This window comes from Buteo buteo, chromosome 12, assembly GCF_964188355.1.
Source record: "Buteo buteo chromosome 12, bButBut1.hap1.1, whole genome shotgun sequence".
Lineage (NCBI taxonomy): Eukaryota > Metazoa > Chordata > Aves > Accipitriformes > Accipitridae > Buteo > Buteo buteo.
The window spans coordinates 307,146-325,003 of NC_134182.1; the positions used below are offsets into that span (position 1 = coordinate 307,146).

A 17,858-nucleotide genomic window follows, 5' to 3' on the forward strand; every position below is an offset into this window, starting at 1 on the left:
GCTCCCCCCCGGCCCAGCGAACCCAGGCGTTTGGGTTCCTCTACCTCCGCATGTACATGTTCCGGCGTCTCCTGACCAGCACCACGATGAGGATGATGCAGCTGATGAGCAACACGGTGGCCACCAGCCCCAACCCCATGGCCAACTTGCTGACTCGCCCGGAGCAATGGGCACCTGTGTACCAGTACAGGGCTTCATCCTGGCAACTGGGGGAAAGAAACAGGATCGGGCCCACCGTCCCCTTTCACCATGCCGGTAGGATGGGAGCAGGGATGCCGGAGACTCCTCCACCAGCCAACCTCGTGGCCGTGGGACCCCATGGTGGCACTCACAAGCACTGGGGACCAGCCCGCGTGATGTGGCATTGGCCGTAGTGGCAATCCATGGTGCTCGGCATGTTGGGCGTGCAGTTGGTGATGCACTGGATGACACCCCCCGTGGTGTCCGGGTAGTAGAAGTCCCGGTATTCATTGGGTGCTCGCTGCCAGCAGATCCCTAGGGGGGAGGTTGGAGGGTTAGGGGAGAACGGGGGTGCTGGGGGTGTGTGCTGGGGGGTGGTGGGGTGGCAGGAGGTTCCCCAGATGTCTCACCACGCAGGGAAGATGCCTCTGTCATGTTCCTGATGACAGGGTTGGGCGACACGGTGAGGCAGAGGATGGCTGGGGGGAGGAGGAGAGAGAGAGAGAGAGAGAGAGAGAGAAGGCATCAGAGACCCATCCCTGGGTGCTCCAGGTGGGACCCAGGCACCCGGGGAGGGGGGGGAGCGGGACATGGAGGGGCACCCACAGGTGTTGTGCTGGCAGGAGCCCTGGCTGGCCTCCGTCTCTTGCAACCTCTTCACCAGCCTCTTCATGATCTCCTCGAAATTCTCTGTCGTGTTGCTGCTTTTCATCAAAGTGAAGACGACCTCATGCTCCACCACGATGCTGCCAGGTCTTCGGAGAGGGGACACGGTGGGGTTAGAGGGAGTGAATGGGGAGACACCCCCCCCACCTCACCCCACCAACTGGGTTCCCTGCCTGTCAGGGACCCCTTACTTGAGGCTGAAGATCCTCACGCCCTCGTAGCCGGGGACGTTCCCGTAGATCTTCTTTATCTGCAAACCAAAGGGTTGCATGAGCCACCACCGAGGGGGACAAGATGGCTGTGGAGGGACAACTCAGTCCCCTGCCCTCACCTGCTCTCGGAAGTGCTCGTCAAAGGAGCGGTAGGTCTTCGACTGGGTGTCCTTCAGCTCCTCCGAGTAGTTGAAGTTGGTGACGGTCACCACCATCTCCATGTCGGCCACAATCGTCTCCGGGTAAGCTAGAGGACACAAGAGATGAAGGAAGGGACGTGGTAGCCCTGGGAGGGGGGGGACAGGACCTCCAGGGAGGTCACGGGGGTGCGTGGGTGGAGGTGGCACTTACGGAGGCCAGTCACGATGGAGTTGGTGGAGAACTCGCAAAAGGGGCCGTAAAAATACAGGGTGCAGAGACACTTGATGCCATCGTAGGTGCCTCCATTCTGGCAGACAACTGGGAGGGAGCAAGGTGGGGGCAGGGGGGGTCAGCAGGACACCCTGGGGACCCCCAGGGCCAGGGGGACCCACTCGGAGCCGAGTAGGGTGGAGGTGACACCCGGGGCGTGATGGAGGTGGATGTGGGGGGAAAACGACTCACCTGAAGGAACGACTGTGCTGGAGGTTGTTGTGGAGGTTGCTTGGGAGGTAGTGGGTGCTGTGGGGATCACTTGGGTGGTGGTGGTGGGTGCTGCCGTGGAGGTCACGTCTGGGGAGGTGACAGTGGTTGGGGTGGCTTCCGTGGTGGAGACAGCAGTGGAGGTCTCTCCTGAGATGGTTGTGGAAGTCACGGAGGTCACGTCTGGGGAGGTGACAGTGCTGGCGGTGGCTTCCGTGGTGGAGACAGCAGTGGAGGTCTCTCCCGAGATGGTTGTGGAAGCCATGGAGGTCACGTCTGGAGAGGTGACAGTGCTGGCGGTGGCTTCCGTGGTGGAGACAGCAGTGGAGGTCTCTCCTGAGATGGTTGTGGAAGTCACGGAGGTCACGTCTGGAGAGGTGACAGTGGTTGGGGTGGCTTCCATGGTGGAGACAGCGGTGGAGGTCTCTCCTGAGATGGTTGTGGAAGCCATGGAGGTCACGTCTGGGGAGGTGACAGTGGTTGGGGTGGCTTCCGTGGTGGAGACAGCAGTGGAGGTCTCTCCTGAGATGGTTGTGGAAGTCACGGAGGTCACGTCTGGGGAGGTGACAGTGCTGGCGGTGGCTTCCGTGGTGGAGACAGCAGTGGAGGTCTCTCCTGAGATGGTTGTGGAAGCCATGGAGGTCACGTCTGGGGAGGTGACAGTGCTGGCGGTGGCTTCCGTGGTGGAGACAGCGGTGGAGGTCTCTCCTGAGATGGTTGTGGAAGCCATGGAGGTCACGTCTGGGGAGGTGACAGTGGTTGGGGTGGCTTCCGTGGTGGAGACAGCAGTGGAGGTCTCTCCTGAGATGGTTGTGGAAGCCATGGAGGTCACGTCTGGGGAGGTGACAGCGCTGGCGGTGGCTTCCGTGGTGGAGACAGCAGTGGAGGTCTCTCCTGAGATGGTTGTGGAAGCCATGGAGGTCACGTCTGGAGAGGTGACAGTGCTGGCGGTGGCTTCCATGGTGGAGACAGCAGTGGAGGTCTCTCCCGAGATGGTTGTGGAAGCCATGGAGGTCACGTCTGGAGAGGTGACAGTGGTTGGGGTGGCTTCCGTGGTGGAGACAGCAGTGGAGGTCTCTCCTGAGATGGTTGTGGAAGTCACGGAGGTCACGTCTGGGGAGGTGACAGTGCTGGCGGTGGCTTCCGTGGTGGAGACAGCAGTGGAGGTCTCTCCTGAGATGGTTGTGGAAGCCATGGAGGTCACGTCTGGAGAGGTGACAGTGCTGGCGGTGGCTTCCGTGGTGGAGACAGCAGTGGAGGTCTCTCCTGAGATGGTTGTGGAAACCATGGAGGTCACGTCTGGGGAGGTGACAGTGCTGGCGGTGGCTTCCGTGGTGGAGACAGCAGTGGAGGTCTCTCCTGAGATGGTTGTGGAAGTCACGGAGGTCACGTCTGGGGAGGTGACAGTGCTGGCGGTGGCTTCCGTGGTGGAGACAGCAGTGGAGGTCTCTCCTGAGATGGTTGTGGAAGTCACGGAGGTCACGTCTGGGGAGGTGACAGTGCTGGCGGTGGCTTCCGTGGTGGAGACAGCGGTGGAGGTCTCTCCTGAGATGGTTGTGGAAGCCATGGAGGTCACGTCTGGAGAGGTGACAGTGCTGGCGGTGGCTTCCGTGGTGGAGACAGCAGTGGAGGTCTCTCCTGAGATGGTTGTGGAAGCCATGGAGGGCACGTCTGGGGAGGTGACAGTGGTTGGGGTGGCTTCCGTGGTGGAGACAGCAGTGGAGGTCTCTCCTGAGATGGTTGTGGAAGCCATGGAGGTCACGTCTGGAGAGGTGACAGTGCTGGCGGTGGCTTCCGTGGTGGAGACAGCAGTGGAGGTCTCTCCTGAGATGGTTGTGGAAGTCACGGAGGTCACGTCTGGGGAGGTGACAGTGCTGGCGGTGGCTTCCGTGGTGGAGACAGCAGTGGAGGTCTCTCCTGAGATGGTTGTGGAAGCCATGGAGGTCACGTCTGGAGAGGTGACAGTGCTGGCGGTGGCTTCCGTGGTGGAGACAGCAGTGGAGGTCTCTCCTGAGATGGTTGTGGAAGCCATGGAGGTCACGTCTGGAGAGGTGACAGTGCTGGCGGTGGCTTCCGTGGTGGAGACAGCAGTGGAGGTCTCTCCTGAGATGGTTGTGGAAGTCACGGAGGTCACGTCTGGAGAGGTGACAGTGGTTGGGGTGGCTTCCGTGGTGGAGACAGCGGTGGAGGTCTCTCCTGAGATGGTTGTGGAAGCCATGGAGGTCACGTCTGGGGAGGTGACAGTGGTTGGGGTGGCTTCCGTGGTGGAGACAGCAGTGGAGGTCTCTCCTGAGATGGTTGTGGAAGCCATGGAGGTCACGTCTGGAGAGGTGACAGTGCTGGCGGTGGCTTCCGTGGTGGAGACAGCAGTGGAGGTCTCTCCTGAGATGGTTGTGGAAGTCACGGAGGTCACGTCTGGGGAGGTGACAGTGCTGGCGGTGGCTTCCGTGGTGGAGACAGCAGTGGAGGTCTCTCCTGAGATGGTTGTGGAAGCCATGGAGGTCACGTCTGGAGAGGTGACAGTGCTGGCGGTGGCTTCCGTGGTGGAGACAGCAGTGGAGGTCTCTCCTGAGATGGTTGTGGAAGCCATGGAGGTCACGTCTGGGGAGGTGACAGTGGTTGGGGTGGCTTCCGTGGTGGAGACAGCAGTGGAGGTCTCTCCTGAGATGGTTGTGGAAGTCACGGAGGTCACGTCTGGGGAGGTGACAGTGCTGGCGGTGGCTTCCGTGGTGGAGACAGCAGTGGAGGTCTCTCCTGAGATGGTTGTGGAAGCCATGGAGGTCACGTCTGGAGAGGTGACAGTGCTGGCGGTGGCTTCTGTGGTGGAGACAGCAGTGGAGGTCTCTCCCGAGATGGTTGTGGAAGTCACGGAGGTCACGTCTGGGGAGGTGACAGTGGTTGGGGTGGCTTCCGTGGTGGAGACAGCAGTGGAGGTCTCTCCTGAGATGGTTGTGGAAGCCATGGAGGTCACGTCTGGAGAGGTGACAGCGCTGGCGGTGGCTTCCGTGGTGGAGACAGCGGTGGAGGTCTCTCCTGAGATGGTTGTGGAAGCCATGGAGGTCACGTCTGGAGAGGTGACAGTGCTGGCGGTGGCTTCTGTGGTGGAGACAGCAGTGGAGGTCTCTCCCGAGATGGTTGTGGAAGCCATGGAGGTCACGTCTGGAGAGGTGACAGTGGTTGGGGTGGCTTCTGTGGTGGAGACAGCGGTGGAGGTCTCTCCTGAGATGGTTGTGGAAGTCACGGAGGTCACGTCTGGGGAGGTGACAGTGCTGGCGGTGGCTTCCGTGGTGGAGACAGCAGTGGAGGTCTCTCCTGAGATGGTTGTGGAAGTCACGGAGGTCACGTCTGGAGAGGTGACAGTGGTTGGGGTGGCTTCCGTGGTGGAGACAGCGGTGGAGGTCTCTCCTGAGATGGTTGTCGAAGCCATGGAGGTCACGTCTGGGGAGGTGACAGTGGTTGGGGTGGCTTCCGTGGTGGAGACAGCAGTGGAGGTCTCTCCTGAGATGGTTGTGGAAGTCACGGAGGTCACGTCTGGAGAGGTGACAGTGCTGGCGGTGGCTTCCGTGGTGGAGACAGCGGTGGAGGTCTCTCCTGAGATGGTTGTGGAAGTCACGGAGGTCACGTCTGGAGAGGTGACAGTGGTTGGGGTGGCTTCCGTGGTGGAGACAGCAGTGGAGGTCTCTCCTGAGATGGTTGTGGAAGCCATGGAGGTCACGTCTGGAGAGGTGACAGCGCTGGCGGTGGCTTCCGTGGTGGAGACAGCAGTGGAGGTCTCTCCTGAGATGGTTGTGGAAGCCATGGAGGTCACGTCTGGGGAGGTGACAGTGCTGGCGGTGGCTTCCGTGGTGGAGACAGCAGTGGAGGTCTCTCCTGAGATGGTTGTGGAAGCCATGGAGGTCACGTCTGGAGAGGTGACAGTGGTTGGGGTGGCTTCCGTGGTGGAGACAGCGGTGGAGGTCTCTCCTGAGATGGTTGTGGAAGCCATGGAGGTCACGTCTGGGGAGGTGACAGTGGTTGGGGTGGCTTCAGTGGTGGAGACAGCAGTGGAGGTCTCTCCTGAGATGGTTGTGGAAGCCATGGAGGTCACGTCTGGAGAGGTGACAGTGCTGGCGGTGGCTTCCGTGGTGGAGACAGCAGTGGAGGTCTCTCCTGAGATGGTTGTGGAAGTCACGGAGGTCACGTCTGGAGAGGTGACAGTGCTGGCGGTGGCTTCCGTGGTGGAGACAGCAGTGGAGGTCTCTCCTGAGATGGTTGTGGAAGCCATGGAGGTCACGTCTGGGGAGGTGACATCGCTGGAGGTGGCTTCCGTGGTGGAGACAGCAGTGGAGGTCTCTCCCGAGATGGTTGTGGAAGTCACAGAGGTCACGTCTGGAGAGGTGACAGTGCTGGCGGTGGCTTCCGTGGTGGAGACAGCAGTGGAGGTCTCTCCTGAGATGGTTGTGGAAGCCATGGAGGTCACGTCTGGAGAGGTGACAGTGCTGGCGGTGGCTTCCGTGGTGGAGACAGCAGTGGAGGTCTCTCCTGAGATGGTTGTGGAAGTCACGGAGGTCACGTCTGGGGAGGTGACAGCGCTGGAGGTGGCTTCCGTGGTGGAGACAGCAGTGGAGGTCTCTCCTGAGATGGTTGTGGAAGTCACGGAGGTCACGTCTGGGGAGGTGACAGTGCTGGCGGTGGCTTCCGTGGTGGAGACAGCAGTGGAGGTCTCTCCTGAGATGGTTGTGGAAGCCATGGAGGTCACGTCTGGAGAGGTGACAGTGCTGGCGGTGGCTTCCGTGGTGGAGACAGCAGTGGAGGTCTCTCCTGAGATGGTTGTGGAAGTCACGGAGGTCACGTCTGGGGAGGTGACAGTGCTGGCGGTGGCTTCCGTGGTGGAGACAGCAGTGGAGGTCTCTCCTGAGATGGTTGTGGAAGTCACGGAGGTCACGTCTGGGGAGGTGACAGCGCTGGCGGTGGCTTCCGTGGTGGAGACAGCGGTGGAGGTCTCTCCTGAGATGGTTGTGGAAGTCACGGAGGTCACGTCTGGGGAGGTGACAGTGCTGGCGGTGGCTTCCGCGGTGGAGACAGCAGTGGAGGTCTCTTCTGAGATGGTTGTGGAAGCCATGGAGGTCACGTCTGGAGAGGTGACAGTGCTGGCGGTGGCTTCCGTGGTGGAGACAGCAGTGGAAGTCTCTCCTGAGATGGTTGTGGAAGTCACGGAGGTCACGTCTGGGGAGGTGACAGTGGTTGGGGTGGCTTCCGTGGTGGAGACAGCAGTGGAGGTCTCTCCTGAGATGGTTGTGGAAGCCATGGAGGTCACGTCTGGAGAGGTGACAGCGCTGGCGGTGGCTTCCGTGGTGGAGACAGCGGTGGAGGTCTCTCCTGAGATGGTTGTGGAAGCCATGGAGGTCACGTCTGGGGAGGTGACAGTGCTGGCGGTGGCTTCCGTGGTGGAGACAGCAGTGGAGGTCTCTCCCGAGATGGTTGTGGAAGCCATGGAGGTCACGTCTGGAGAGGTGACAGTGGTTGGGGTGGCTTCTGTGGTGGAGACAGCGGTGGAGGTCTCTCCTGAGATGGTTGTGGAAGTCACGGAGGTCACGTCTGGGGAGGTGACAGTGCTGGCGGTGGCTTCCGTGGTGGAGACAGCAGTGGAGGTCTCTCCTGAGATGGTTGTGGAAGTCACGGAGGTCACGTCTGGAGAGGTGACAGTGGTTGGGGTGGCTTCCGTGGTGGAGACAGCGGTGGAGGTCTCTCCTGAGATGGTTGTCGAAGCCATGGAGGTCACGTCTGGGGAGGTGACAGTGGTTGGGGTGGCTTCCGTGGTGGAGACAGCAGTGGAGGTCTCTCCTGAGATGGTTGTGGAAGTCACGGAGGTCACGTCTGGGGAGGTGACAGTGCTGGCGGTGGCTTCCGTGGTGGAGACAGCAGTGGAGGTCTCTCCTGAGATGGTTGGAGAAGCCATGGAGGTCACGTCTGGAGAGGTGACAGTGGTTGGGGTGGCTTCCGTGGTGGAGACAGCGGTGGAGGTCTCTCCTGAGATGGTTGTGGAAGTCACGGAGGTCACGTCTGGAGAGGTGACAGTGCTGGCGGTGGCTTCTGTGGTGGAGACAGCAGTGGAGGTCTCTCCCGAGATGGTTGTGGAAGCCATGGAAGTCACGTCTGGAGAGGTGACAGTGGTTGGGGTGGCTTCTGTGGTGGAGACAGCGGTGGAGGTCTCTCCTGAGATGGTTGTGGAAGTCACGGAGGTCACGTCTGGGGAGGTGACAGCGCTGGCGGTGGCTTCCGTGGTGGAGACAGCAGTGGAGGTCTCTCCTGAGATGGTTGTGGAAGTCACGGAGGTCACGTCTGGGGAGGTGACAGTGCTGGCGGTGGCTTCCGTGGTGGAGACAGCGGTGGAGGTCTCTCCTGAGATGGTTGTAGAAGCCATGGAGGTCACGTCTGGAGAGGTGACAGTGGTTGGGGTGGCTTCCGTGGTGGAGACAGCGGTGGAGGTCTCTCCTGAGATGGTTGTGGAAGTCACGGAGGTCACGTCTGGAGAGGTGACAGTGGTTGGGGTGGCTTCCGTGGTGGAGACAGCGGTGGAGGTCTCTCCTGAGATGGTTGTGGAAGCCATGGAGGTCACGTCTGGGGAGGTGACAGTGGTTGGGGTGGCTTCCGTGGTGGAGACAGCAGTGGAGGTCTCTCCTGAGATGGTTGTGGAAGTCACGGAGGTCACGTCTGGGGAGGTGACAGTGCTGGCGGTGGCTTCCGTGGTGGAGACAGCGGTGGAGGTCTCTCCTGAGATGGTTGTGGAAGTCACGGAGGTCACGTCTGGGGAGGTGACAGCGCTGGCGGTGGCTTCCGTGGTGGAGACAGCAGTGGAGGTCTCTCCTGAGATGGTTGTGGAAGTCACGGAGGTCACGTCTGGGGAGGTGACAGTGGTTGGGGTGGCTTCCGTGGTGGAGACAGCAGTGGAGGTCTCTCCTGAGATGGTTGTGGAAGCCATGGAGGTCACGTCTGGGGAGGTGACAGTGGTTGGGGTGGCTTCCGTGGTGGAGACAGCAGTGGAGGTCTCTCCTGAGATGGTTGTGGAAGTCACGGAGGTCACGTCTGGGGAGGTGACAGTGCTGGCGGTGGCTTCCGTGGTGGAGACAGCGGTGGAGGTCTCTCCTGAGATGGTTGTGGAAGTCACGGAGGTCACGTCTGGGGAGGTGACAGTGCTGGCGGTGGCTTCCGTGGTGGAGACAGCAGTGGAGGTCTCTCCTGAGATGGTTGTGGAAGTCACGGAGGTCACGTCTGGGGAGGTGACAGCGCTGGCGGTGGCTTCCGTGGTGGAGACAGCAGTGGAGGTCTCTCCTGAGATGGTTGTGGAAGTCACGGAGGTCACGTCTGGGGAGGTGACAGTGCTGGCGGTGGCTTCCGTGGTGGAGACAGCAGTGGAGGTCTCTCCCGAGATGGTTGTGGAAGCCATGGAGGTCACGTCTGGAGAGGTGACAGTGGTTGGGGTGGCTTCCGTGGTGGAGACAGCAGTGGAGGTCTCTCCTGAGATGGTTGTGGAAGCCATGGAGGTCACGTCTGGAGAGGTGACAGTGCTGGCGGTGGCTTCCGTGGAGGAGACAGCAGTGGAGGTCTCTCCTGAGATGGTTGTGGAAGTCACGGAGGTCACGTCTGGGGAGGTGACAGTGCTGGCGGTGGCTTCCGTGGTGGAGACAGCAGTGGAGGTCTCTCCTGAGATGGTTGTGGAAGTCACGGAGGTCACGTCTGGGGAGGTGACAGTGCTGGCGGTGGCTTCCGTGGTGGAGACAGCAGTGGAGGTCTCTCCTGAGATGGTTGTGGAAGTCACGGAGGTCACGTCTGGAGAGGTGACAGTGGTTGGGGTGGCTTCCGTGGTGGAGACAGCAGTGGAGGTCTCTCCCGAGATGGTTGTGGAAGCCATGGAGGTCACGTCTGGGGAGGTGACAGTGGTTGGGGTGGCTTCCGTGGTGGAGACAGCAGTGGAGGTCTCTCCTGAGATGGTTGTGGAAGCCATGGAGGTCACGTCTGGAGAGGTGACAGTGCTGGCGGTGGCTTCCGTGGTGGAGACAGCAGTGGAGGTCTCTCCTGAGATGGTTGTGGAAGTCACGGAGGTCACGTCTGGGGAGGTGACAGCGCTGGCGGTGGCTTCCGTGGTGGAGACAGCAGTGGAGGTCTCTCCTGAGATGGTTGTGGAAGTCACGGAGGTCACGTCTGGGGAGGTGACAGTGCTGGCGGTGGCTTCCGTGGTGGAGACAGCAGTGGAGGTCTCTCCTGAGATGGTTGTGGAAACCATGGAGGTCACGTCTGGGGAGGTGACAGTGCTGGCGGTGGCTTCCGTGGTGGAGACAGCAGTGGAGGTCTCTCCTGAGATGGTTGTGGAAGCCATGGAGGTCACGTCTGGGGAGGTGACAGTGGTTGGGGTGGCTTCCGTGGTGGAGACAGCAGTGGAGGTCTCTCCTGAGATGGTTGTGGAAGTCACGGAGGTCACGTCTGGGGAGGTGACAGTGCTGGCGGTGGCTTCCGTGGTGGAGACAGCAGTGGAGGTCTCTCCTGAGATGGTTGTGGAAGCCATGGAGGTCACGTCTGGAGAGGTGACAGTGCTGGCGGTGGCTTCTGTGGTGGAGACAGCAGTGGAGGTCTCTCCCGAGATGGTTGTGGAAGCCATGGAGGTCACGTCTGGAGAGGTGACAGTGGTTGGGGTGGCTTCTGTGGTGGAGACAGCGGTGGAGGTCTCTCCTGAGATGGTTGTGGAAGTCACGGAGGTCACGTCTGGGGAGGTGACAGTGCTGGCGGTGGCTTCCGTGGTGGAGACAGCAGTGGAGGTCTCTCCTGAGATGGTTGTAGAAGCCATGGAGGTCACGTCTGGAGAGGTGACAGTGGTTGGGGTGGCTTCCGTGGTGGAGACAGCGGTGGAGGTCTCTCCTGAGATGGTTGTGGAAGTCACGGAGGTCACGTCTGGAGAGGTGACAGTGGTTGGGGTGGCTTCCGTGGTGGAGACAGCGGTGGAGGTCTCTCCTGAGATGGTTGTGGAAGCCATGGAGGTCACGTCTGGGGAGGTGACAGTGGTTGGGGTGGCTTCCGTGGTGGAGACAGCAGTGGAGGTCTCTCCTGAGATGGTTGTGGAAGTCACGGAGGTCACGTCTGGGGAGGTGACAGTGCTGGCGGTGGCTTCCGTGGTGGAGACAGCGGTGGAGGTCTCTCCTGAGATGGTTGTGGAAGTCACGGAGGTCACGTCTGGGGAGGTGACAGCGCTGGCGGTGGCTTCCGTGGTGGAGACAGCAGTGGAGGTCTCTCCTGAGATGGTTGTGGAAGTCACGGAGGTCACGTCTGGGGAGGTGACAGTGGTTGGGGTGGCTTCCGTGGTGGAGACAGCAGTGGAGGTCTCTCCTGAGATGGTTGTGGAAGCCATGGAGGTCACGTCTGGGGAGGTGACAGTGGTTGGGGTGGCTTCCGTGGTGGAGACAGCAGTGGAGGTCTCTCCTGAGATGGTTGTGGAAGTCACGGAGGTCACGTCTGGGGAGGTGACAGTGCTGGCGGTGGCTTCCGTGGTGGAGACAGCGGTGGAGGTCTCTCCTGAGATGGTTGTGGAAGTCACGGAGGTCACGTCTGGGGAGGTGACAGTGCTGGCGGTGGCTTCCGTGGTGGAGACAGCAGTGGAGGTCTCTCCTGAGATGGTTGTGGAAGCCATGGAGGTCACGTCTGGAGAGGTGACAGTGGTTGGGGTGGCTTCTGTGGTGGAGACAGCGGTGGAGGTCTCTCCTGAGATGGTTGTGGAAGCCATGGAGGTCACGTCTGGGGAGGTGACAGTGGTTGGGGTGGCTTCCGTGGTGGAGACAGCAGTGGAGGTCTCTCCTGAGATGGTTGTGGAAGTCACGGAGGTCACGTCTGGGGAGGTGACAGTGGTTGGGGTGGCTTCCGTGGTGGAGACAGCAGTGGAGGTCTCTCCTGAGATGGTTGTGGAAGCCATGGAGGTCACGTCTGGAGAGGTGACAGTGCTGGCGGTGGCTTCCGTGGTGGAGACAGCAGTGGAGGTCTCTCCTGAGATGGTTGTGGAAGTCACGGAGGTCACGTCTGGGGAGGTGACAGTGCTGGCGGTGGCTTCCGTGGTGGAGACAGCAGTGGAGGTCTCTCCTGAGATGGTTGTGGAAGCCATGGAGGTCACGTCTGGAGAGGTGACAGTGCTGGCGGTGGCTTCCGTGGTGGAGACAGCAGTGGAGGTCTCTCCTGAGATGGTTGTGGAAGCCATGGAGGTCACGTCTGGAGAGGTGACAGTGCTGTCGGTGGCTTCCGTGGTGGAGACAGCAGTGGAGGTCTCTCCTGAGATGGTTGTGGAAGTCACGGAGGTCACGTCTGGGGAGGTGACAGTGCTGGCGGTGGCTTCCGTGGTGGAGACAGCAGTGGAGGTCTCTCCTGAGATGGTTGTGGAAGTCACGGAGGTCACGTCTGGGGAGGTGACAGTGCTGGCGGTGGCTTCCGTGGTGGAGACAGCAGTGGAGGTCTCTCCTGAGATGGTTGTGGAAGTCACGGAGGTCACGTCTGGAGAGGTGACAGTGGTTGGGGTGGCTTCCGTGGTGGAGACAGCAGTGGAGGTCTCTCCCGAGATGGTTGTGGAAGCCATGGAGGTCACGTCTGGGGAGTTGACAGTGGTTGGGGTGGCTTCCGTGGTGGAGACAGCAGTGGAGGTCTCTCCTGAGATGGTTGTGGAAGCCATGGAGGTCACGTCTGGAGAGGTGACAGAGCTGGCGGTGGCTTCCGTGGTGGAGACAGCAGTGGAGGTCTCTCCTGAGATGGTTGTGGAAGTCACGGAGGTCACGTCTGGGGAGGTGACAGTGCTGGCGGTGGCTTCCGTGGTGGAGACAGCGGTGGAGGTCTCTCCTGAGATGGTTGTGGAAGTCACGGAGGTCACGTCTGGAGAGGTGACAGTGGTTGGGGTGGCTTCCGTGGTGGAGACAGCAGTGGAGGTCTCTCCTGAGATGGTTGTAGAAGCCATGGAGGTCACGTCTGGAGAGGTGACAGTGGTTGGGGTGGCTTCCGTGGTGGAGACAGCAGTGGAGGTCTCTCCTGAGATGGTTGTAGAAGCCATGGAGGTCACGTCTGGAGAGGTGACAGTGCTGGCGGTGGCTTCCGTGGTGGAGACAGCAGTGGAGGTCTCTCCTGAGATGGTTGTGGAAGTCACGGAGGTCACGTCTGGGGAGGTGACAGTGCTGGCGGTGGCTTCCGTGGTGGAGACAGCAGTGGAGGTCTCTCCTGAGATGGTTGTGGAAGTCACGGAGGTCACGTCTGGAGAGGTGACAGTGGTTGGGGTGGCTTCCGTGGTGGAGACAGCAGTGGAGGTCTCTCCCGAGATGGTTGTGGAAGCCATGGAGGTCACGTCTGGGGAGGTGACAGTGGTTGGGGTGGCTTCCGTGGTGGAGACAGCAGTGGAGGTCTCTCCTGAGATGGTTGTGGAAGCCATGGAGGTCACGTCTGGAGAGGTGACAGTGCTGGCGGTGGCTTCCGTGGTGGAGACAGCAGTGGAGGTCTCTCCTGAGATGGTTGTGGAAGTCACGGAGGTCACGTCTGGGGAGGTGACAGCGCTGGCGGTGGCTTCCGTGGTGGAGACAGCAGTGGAGGTCTCTCCTGAGATGGTTGTGGAAGTCACGGAGGTCACGTCTGGGGAGGTGACAGTGCTGGCGGTGGCTTCCGTGGTGGAGACAGCAGTGGAGGTCTCTCCTGAGATGGTTGTGGAAACCATGGAGGTCACGTCTGGGGAGGTGACAGTGCTGGCGGTGGCTTCCGTGGTGGAGACAGCAGTGGAGGTCTCTCCTGAGATGGTTGTGGAAGCCATGGAGGTCACGTCTGGGGAGGTGACAGTGGTTGGGGTGGCTTCCGTGGTGGAGACAGCAGTGGAGGTCTCTCCTGAGATGGTTGTGGAAGTCACGGAGGTCACGTCTGGGGAGGTGACAGTGCTGGCGGTGGCTTCCGTGGTGGAGACAGCAGTGGAGGTCTCTCCTGAGATGGTTGTGGAAGCCATGGAGGTCACGTCTGGAGAGGTGACAGTGCTGGCGGTGGCTTCTGTGGTGGAGACAGCAGTGGAGGTCTCTCCCGAGATGGTTGTGGAAGCCATGGAGGTCACGTCTGGAGAGGTGACAGTGGTTGGGGTGGCTTCTGTGGTGGAGACAGCGGTGGAGGTCTCTCCTGAGATGGTTGTGGAAGTCACGGAGGTCACGTCTGGGGAGGTGACAGTGCTGGCGGTGGCTTCCGTGGTGGAGACAGCAGTGGAGGTCTCTCCTGAGATGGTTGTAGAAGCCATGGAGGTCACGTCTGGAGAGGTGACAGTGGTTGGGGTGGCTTCCGTGGTGGAGACAGCGGTGGAGGTCTCTCCTGAGATGGTTGTGGAAGTCACGGAGGTCACGTCTGGAGAGGTGACAGTGGTTGGGGTGGCTTCCGTGGTGGAGACAGCGGTGGAGGTCTCTCCTGAGATGGTTGTGGAAGCCATGGAGGTCACGTCTGGGGAGGTGACAGTGGTTGGGGTGGCTTCCGTGGTGGAGACAGCAGTGGAGGTCTCTCCTGAGATGGTTGTGGAAGTCACGGAGGTCACGTCTGGGGAGGTGACAGTGCTGGCGGTGGCTTCCGTGGTGGAGACAGCGGTGGAGGTCTCTCCTGAGATGGTTGTGGAAGTCACGGAGGTCACGTCTGGGGAGGTGACAGCGCTGGCGGTGGCTTCCGTGGTGGAGACAGCAGTGGAGGTCTCTCCTGAGATGGTTGTGGAAGTCACGGAGGTCACGTCTGGGGAGGTGACAGTGGTTGGGGTGGCTTCCGTGGTGGAGACAGCAGTGGAGGTCTCTCCTGAGATGGTTGTGGAAGCCATGGAGGTCACGTCTGGGGAGGTGACAGTGGTTGGGGTGGCTTCCGTGGTGGAGACAGCAGTGGAGGTCTCTCCTGAGATGGTTGTGGAAGTCACGGAGGTCACGTCTGGGGAGGTGACAGTGCTGGCGGTGGCTTCCGTGGTGGAGACAGCGGTGGAGGTCTCTCCTGAGATGGTTGTGGAAGTCACGGAGGTCACGTCTGGGGAGGTGACAGTGCTGGCGGTGGCTTCCGTGGTGGAGACAGCAGTGGAGGTCTCTCCTGAGATGGTTGTGGAAGCCATGGAGGTCACGTCTGGAGAGGTGACAGTGGTTGGGGTGGCTTCTGTGGTGGAGACAGCGGTGGAGGTCTCTCCTGAGATGGTTGTGGAAGCCATGGAGGTCACGTCTGGGGAGGTGACAGTGGTTGGGGTGGCTTCCGTGGTGGAGACAGCAGTGGAGGTCTCTCCTGAGATGGTTGTGGAAGTCACGGAGGTCACGTCTGGGGAGGTGACAGTGGTTGGGGTGGCTTCCGTGGTGGAGACAGCAGTGGAGGTCTCTCCTGAGATGGTTGTGGAAGCCATGGAGGTCACGTCTGGAGAGGTGACAGTGCTGGCGGTGGCTTCCGTGGTGGAGACAGCAGTGGAGGTCTCTCCTGAGATGGTTGTGGAAGTCACGGAGGTCACGTCTGGGGAGGTGACAGTGCTGGCGGTGGCTTCCGTGGTGGAGACAGCAGTGGAGGTCTCTCCTGAGATGGTTGTGGAAGCCATGGAGGTCACGTCTGGAGAGGTGACAGTGCTGGCGGTGGCTTCCGTGGTGGAGACAGCAGTGGAGGTCTCTCCTGAGATGGTTGTGGAAGCCATGGAGGTCACGTCTGGAGAGGTGACAGTGCTGTCGGTGGCTTCCGTGGTGGAGACAGCAGTGGAGGTCTCTCCTGAGATGGTTGTGGAAGTCACGGAGGTCACGTCTGGGGAGGTGACAGTGCTGGCGGTGGCTTCCGTGGTGGAGACAGCAGTGGAGGTCTCTCCTGAGATGGTTGTGGAAGTCACGGAGGTCACGTCTGGAGAGGTGACAGTGGTTGGGGTGGCTTCCGTGGTGGAGACAGCAGTGGAGGTCTCTCCCGAGATGGTTGTGGAAGCCATGGAGGTCACGTCTGGGGAGTTGACAGTGGTTGGGGTGGCTTCCGTGGTGGAGACAGCAGTGGAGGTCTCTCCTGAGATGGTTGTGGAAGCCATGGAGGTCACGTCTGGAGAGGTGACAGAGCTGGCGGTGGCTTCCGTGGTGGAGACAGCAGTGGAGGTCTCTCCTGAGATGGTTGTGGAAGTCACGGAGGTCACGTCTGGGGAGGTGACAGTGCTGGCGGTGGCTTCCGTGGTGGAGACAGCGGTGGAGGTCTCTCCTGAGATGGTTGTGGAAGTCACGGAGGTCACGTCTGGAGAGGTGACAGTGGTTGGGGTGGCTTCCGTGGTGGAGACAGCAGTGGAGGTCTCTCCTGAGATGGTTGTAGAAGCCATGGAGGTCACGTCTGGAGAGGTGACAGTGGTTGGGGTGGCTTCCGTGGTGGAGACAGCAGTGGAGGTCTCTCCTGAGATGGTTGTAGAAGCCATGGAGGTCACGTCTGGAGAGGTGACAGTGCTGGCGGTGGCTTCCGTGGTGGAGACAGCAGTGGAGGTCTCTCCTGAGATGGTTGTGGAAGTCACGGAGGTCACGTCTGGGGAGGTGACAGCGCTGGCGGTGGCTTCCGTGGTGGAGACAGCAGTGGAGGTCTCTCCTGAGATGGTTGTGGAAGTCACGGAGGTCACGTCTGGGGAGGTGACAGCGCTGGCGGTGGCTTCCGTGGTGGAGACAGCAGTGGAGGTCTGTCCTGAGGTGTTCGTGGAAGCCATGGAGGTCACGCCTGTGGAGGTGACAGTGGTTAGGTGATGTTGGTACCTGTTGTAGTGTTGGTTGCTCCTGTGTTGAAGACCGTGGATGAAGCTGCTGAGATTGTGGCTCCTTTCGCAGCGGTGACAGCCCCGATGTCCCCTCCATTCCCCGACCTCAGCTGGACTTCGCCAACGAGTTGGCAGAAGCGCCAAAGCTGCTTCATCACCTTGACGTTGCGTGACCGGACCACCCCCAACCCTCCCCCCACCGTGTCCCCCAACCCCACAACCTCCCCATGGAGAAGACCCCAACCTTCCCTTGCCTTCCTCCTCCTCCTCCTCTTCCTCCTCCTCTTCCTTTGTGCCCCGATGCTCTCCAACCCCGCCGCCGCCACCTTCCCCACCTTCCCCCTCGCTGGTGGGTCTCCAAAACTCACCCAGCACCATCCAACCGAAGAGGACGACCGTCCAACCGCCCGGCCACCCCGCCATGGGCCCGTCCTTCCTCCGCGGCGCCGGGAACCAACTGAACCGCGTGGCCGAGGTGTGTCCCCAGAAATATGACGCTGGGGGGGTGTCTCGGACCCTTGTCCCCACCATTTCGGTTGTGCAATAAGGGTGATTGGGCGGGGCAGGCGAAGGGCGTGACACACGTGGTGACACACGTCCCGGAGAATGTCGTGGCGTCATCGGCACGCCCGGCAGTCGGGCGGCATTTCCTCCGCACCGGGGAGGGGGGTGGTTTTGGCACGGGGCTGGGTCATAAATGGGTGGCGGCACCCTAGAGGAGGGGTGGGAGATGTCGGGGGGATGGTGGGGACGCGGGGGACGTGGGGTTCCCCTCGTTCGGTGGGGACGCGGGGACGTGGGGTCGTCCTCGCACGTGCGGGGATGCGGGACGTGGGGTTGTCCCGGCTCACGGTGGGGACGTGGGACATGGGGTTGTCCTCGTGTTTGGTGGGGACGCAGGGACAGGGGACACGGGGTCGTCCCGGCTCGTGGTGGGGACGTGGGACACGGGGACATGGGGGAGGGGGGGCTGTCCTCATGCTTGGTGGGGACATGGTGACGGGGACGTGGGGTGGTCCTCGTGTCTGGGGGGGACGTGGGGACGGGTCTGTCCCGGTGCTGGGCGGCCTTGGCAGGACAAGGCGGGGCAGGGACAGGTTTGGTGTTCCCCCAGGGTCCCCAGTGACATGTGACGGGGCGTGTCCCCCCCCGCTGACGTCACGGGTGCCACCACCCCCCCCCAACTGGAGGACCGGGTGCCTCAGGCGGGGCCGGGGACCTTTGTCCGGGTGACTCGGCACCCACGGGCGGGGACGGGGGGGGGGGAACAACACGCCCGGCACACATGACCCCTCACACGCGTGTGCAATAGAGGGGTCCCGGTGACACACGTATGTAAATACGGGGGGCCCGGTGGAACATGCGTGTGCGCATATGTGGTGGCACACGCTTGGACACACGTGGGCTCTCGGCAGCAACACGCGTGGGCAGCGTGGGGCTCCCGGTGACAC

General features: G+C 61.3%; 1 protein-coding gene across 1 annotated transcript; it reads right to left on the bottom strand.

Moving 5' to 3' along the window:
• Positions 1-40: 40 nt before the first annotated feature.
• Positions 41-16,830, bottom strand: LOC142037679 (mucin-17-like). Its single transcript, XM_075042161.1, has 8 exons — positions 16,662-16,830; positions 1,410-1,517; positions 1,178-1,305; positions 1,038-1,096; positions 787-935; positions 591-659; positions 333-495; positions 41-206 (listed from the first exon to the last, which is right to left on the bottom strand). Exons 1-8 carry the CDS (start codon positions 16,828-16,830, stop codon positions 41-43), a joined length of 1,011 nt encoding a protein of 336 aa, XP_074898262.1.
• Between the last annotated feature and the right edge of the window lie 1,028 nt (positions 16,831-17,858).

Excerpts from the sequence above, each read along its gene's own strand:
- LOC142037679 (XM_075042161.1), bottom strand. The coding sequence starts at position 16,830 with ATGGCGGGGTGGCCGGGCGGTTGGACGGTCGTCCTCTTCGGTTGGATG. Across the intron at positions 1,097-1,177 it reads ACGAGCACTTCCGAGAGCAG|ATAAAGAAGATCTACGGGAA; the intron begins GTGAGGGCAGGG and ends TTTGGTTTGCAG. Across the intron at positions 207-332 it reads CGGGCTGGTCCCCAGTGCTT|TTGCCAGGATGAAGCCCTGT; the intron begins GTGAGTGCCACC and ends TCTTTCCCCCAG.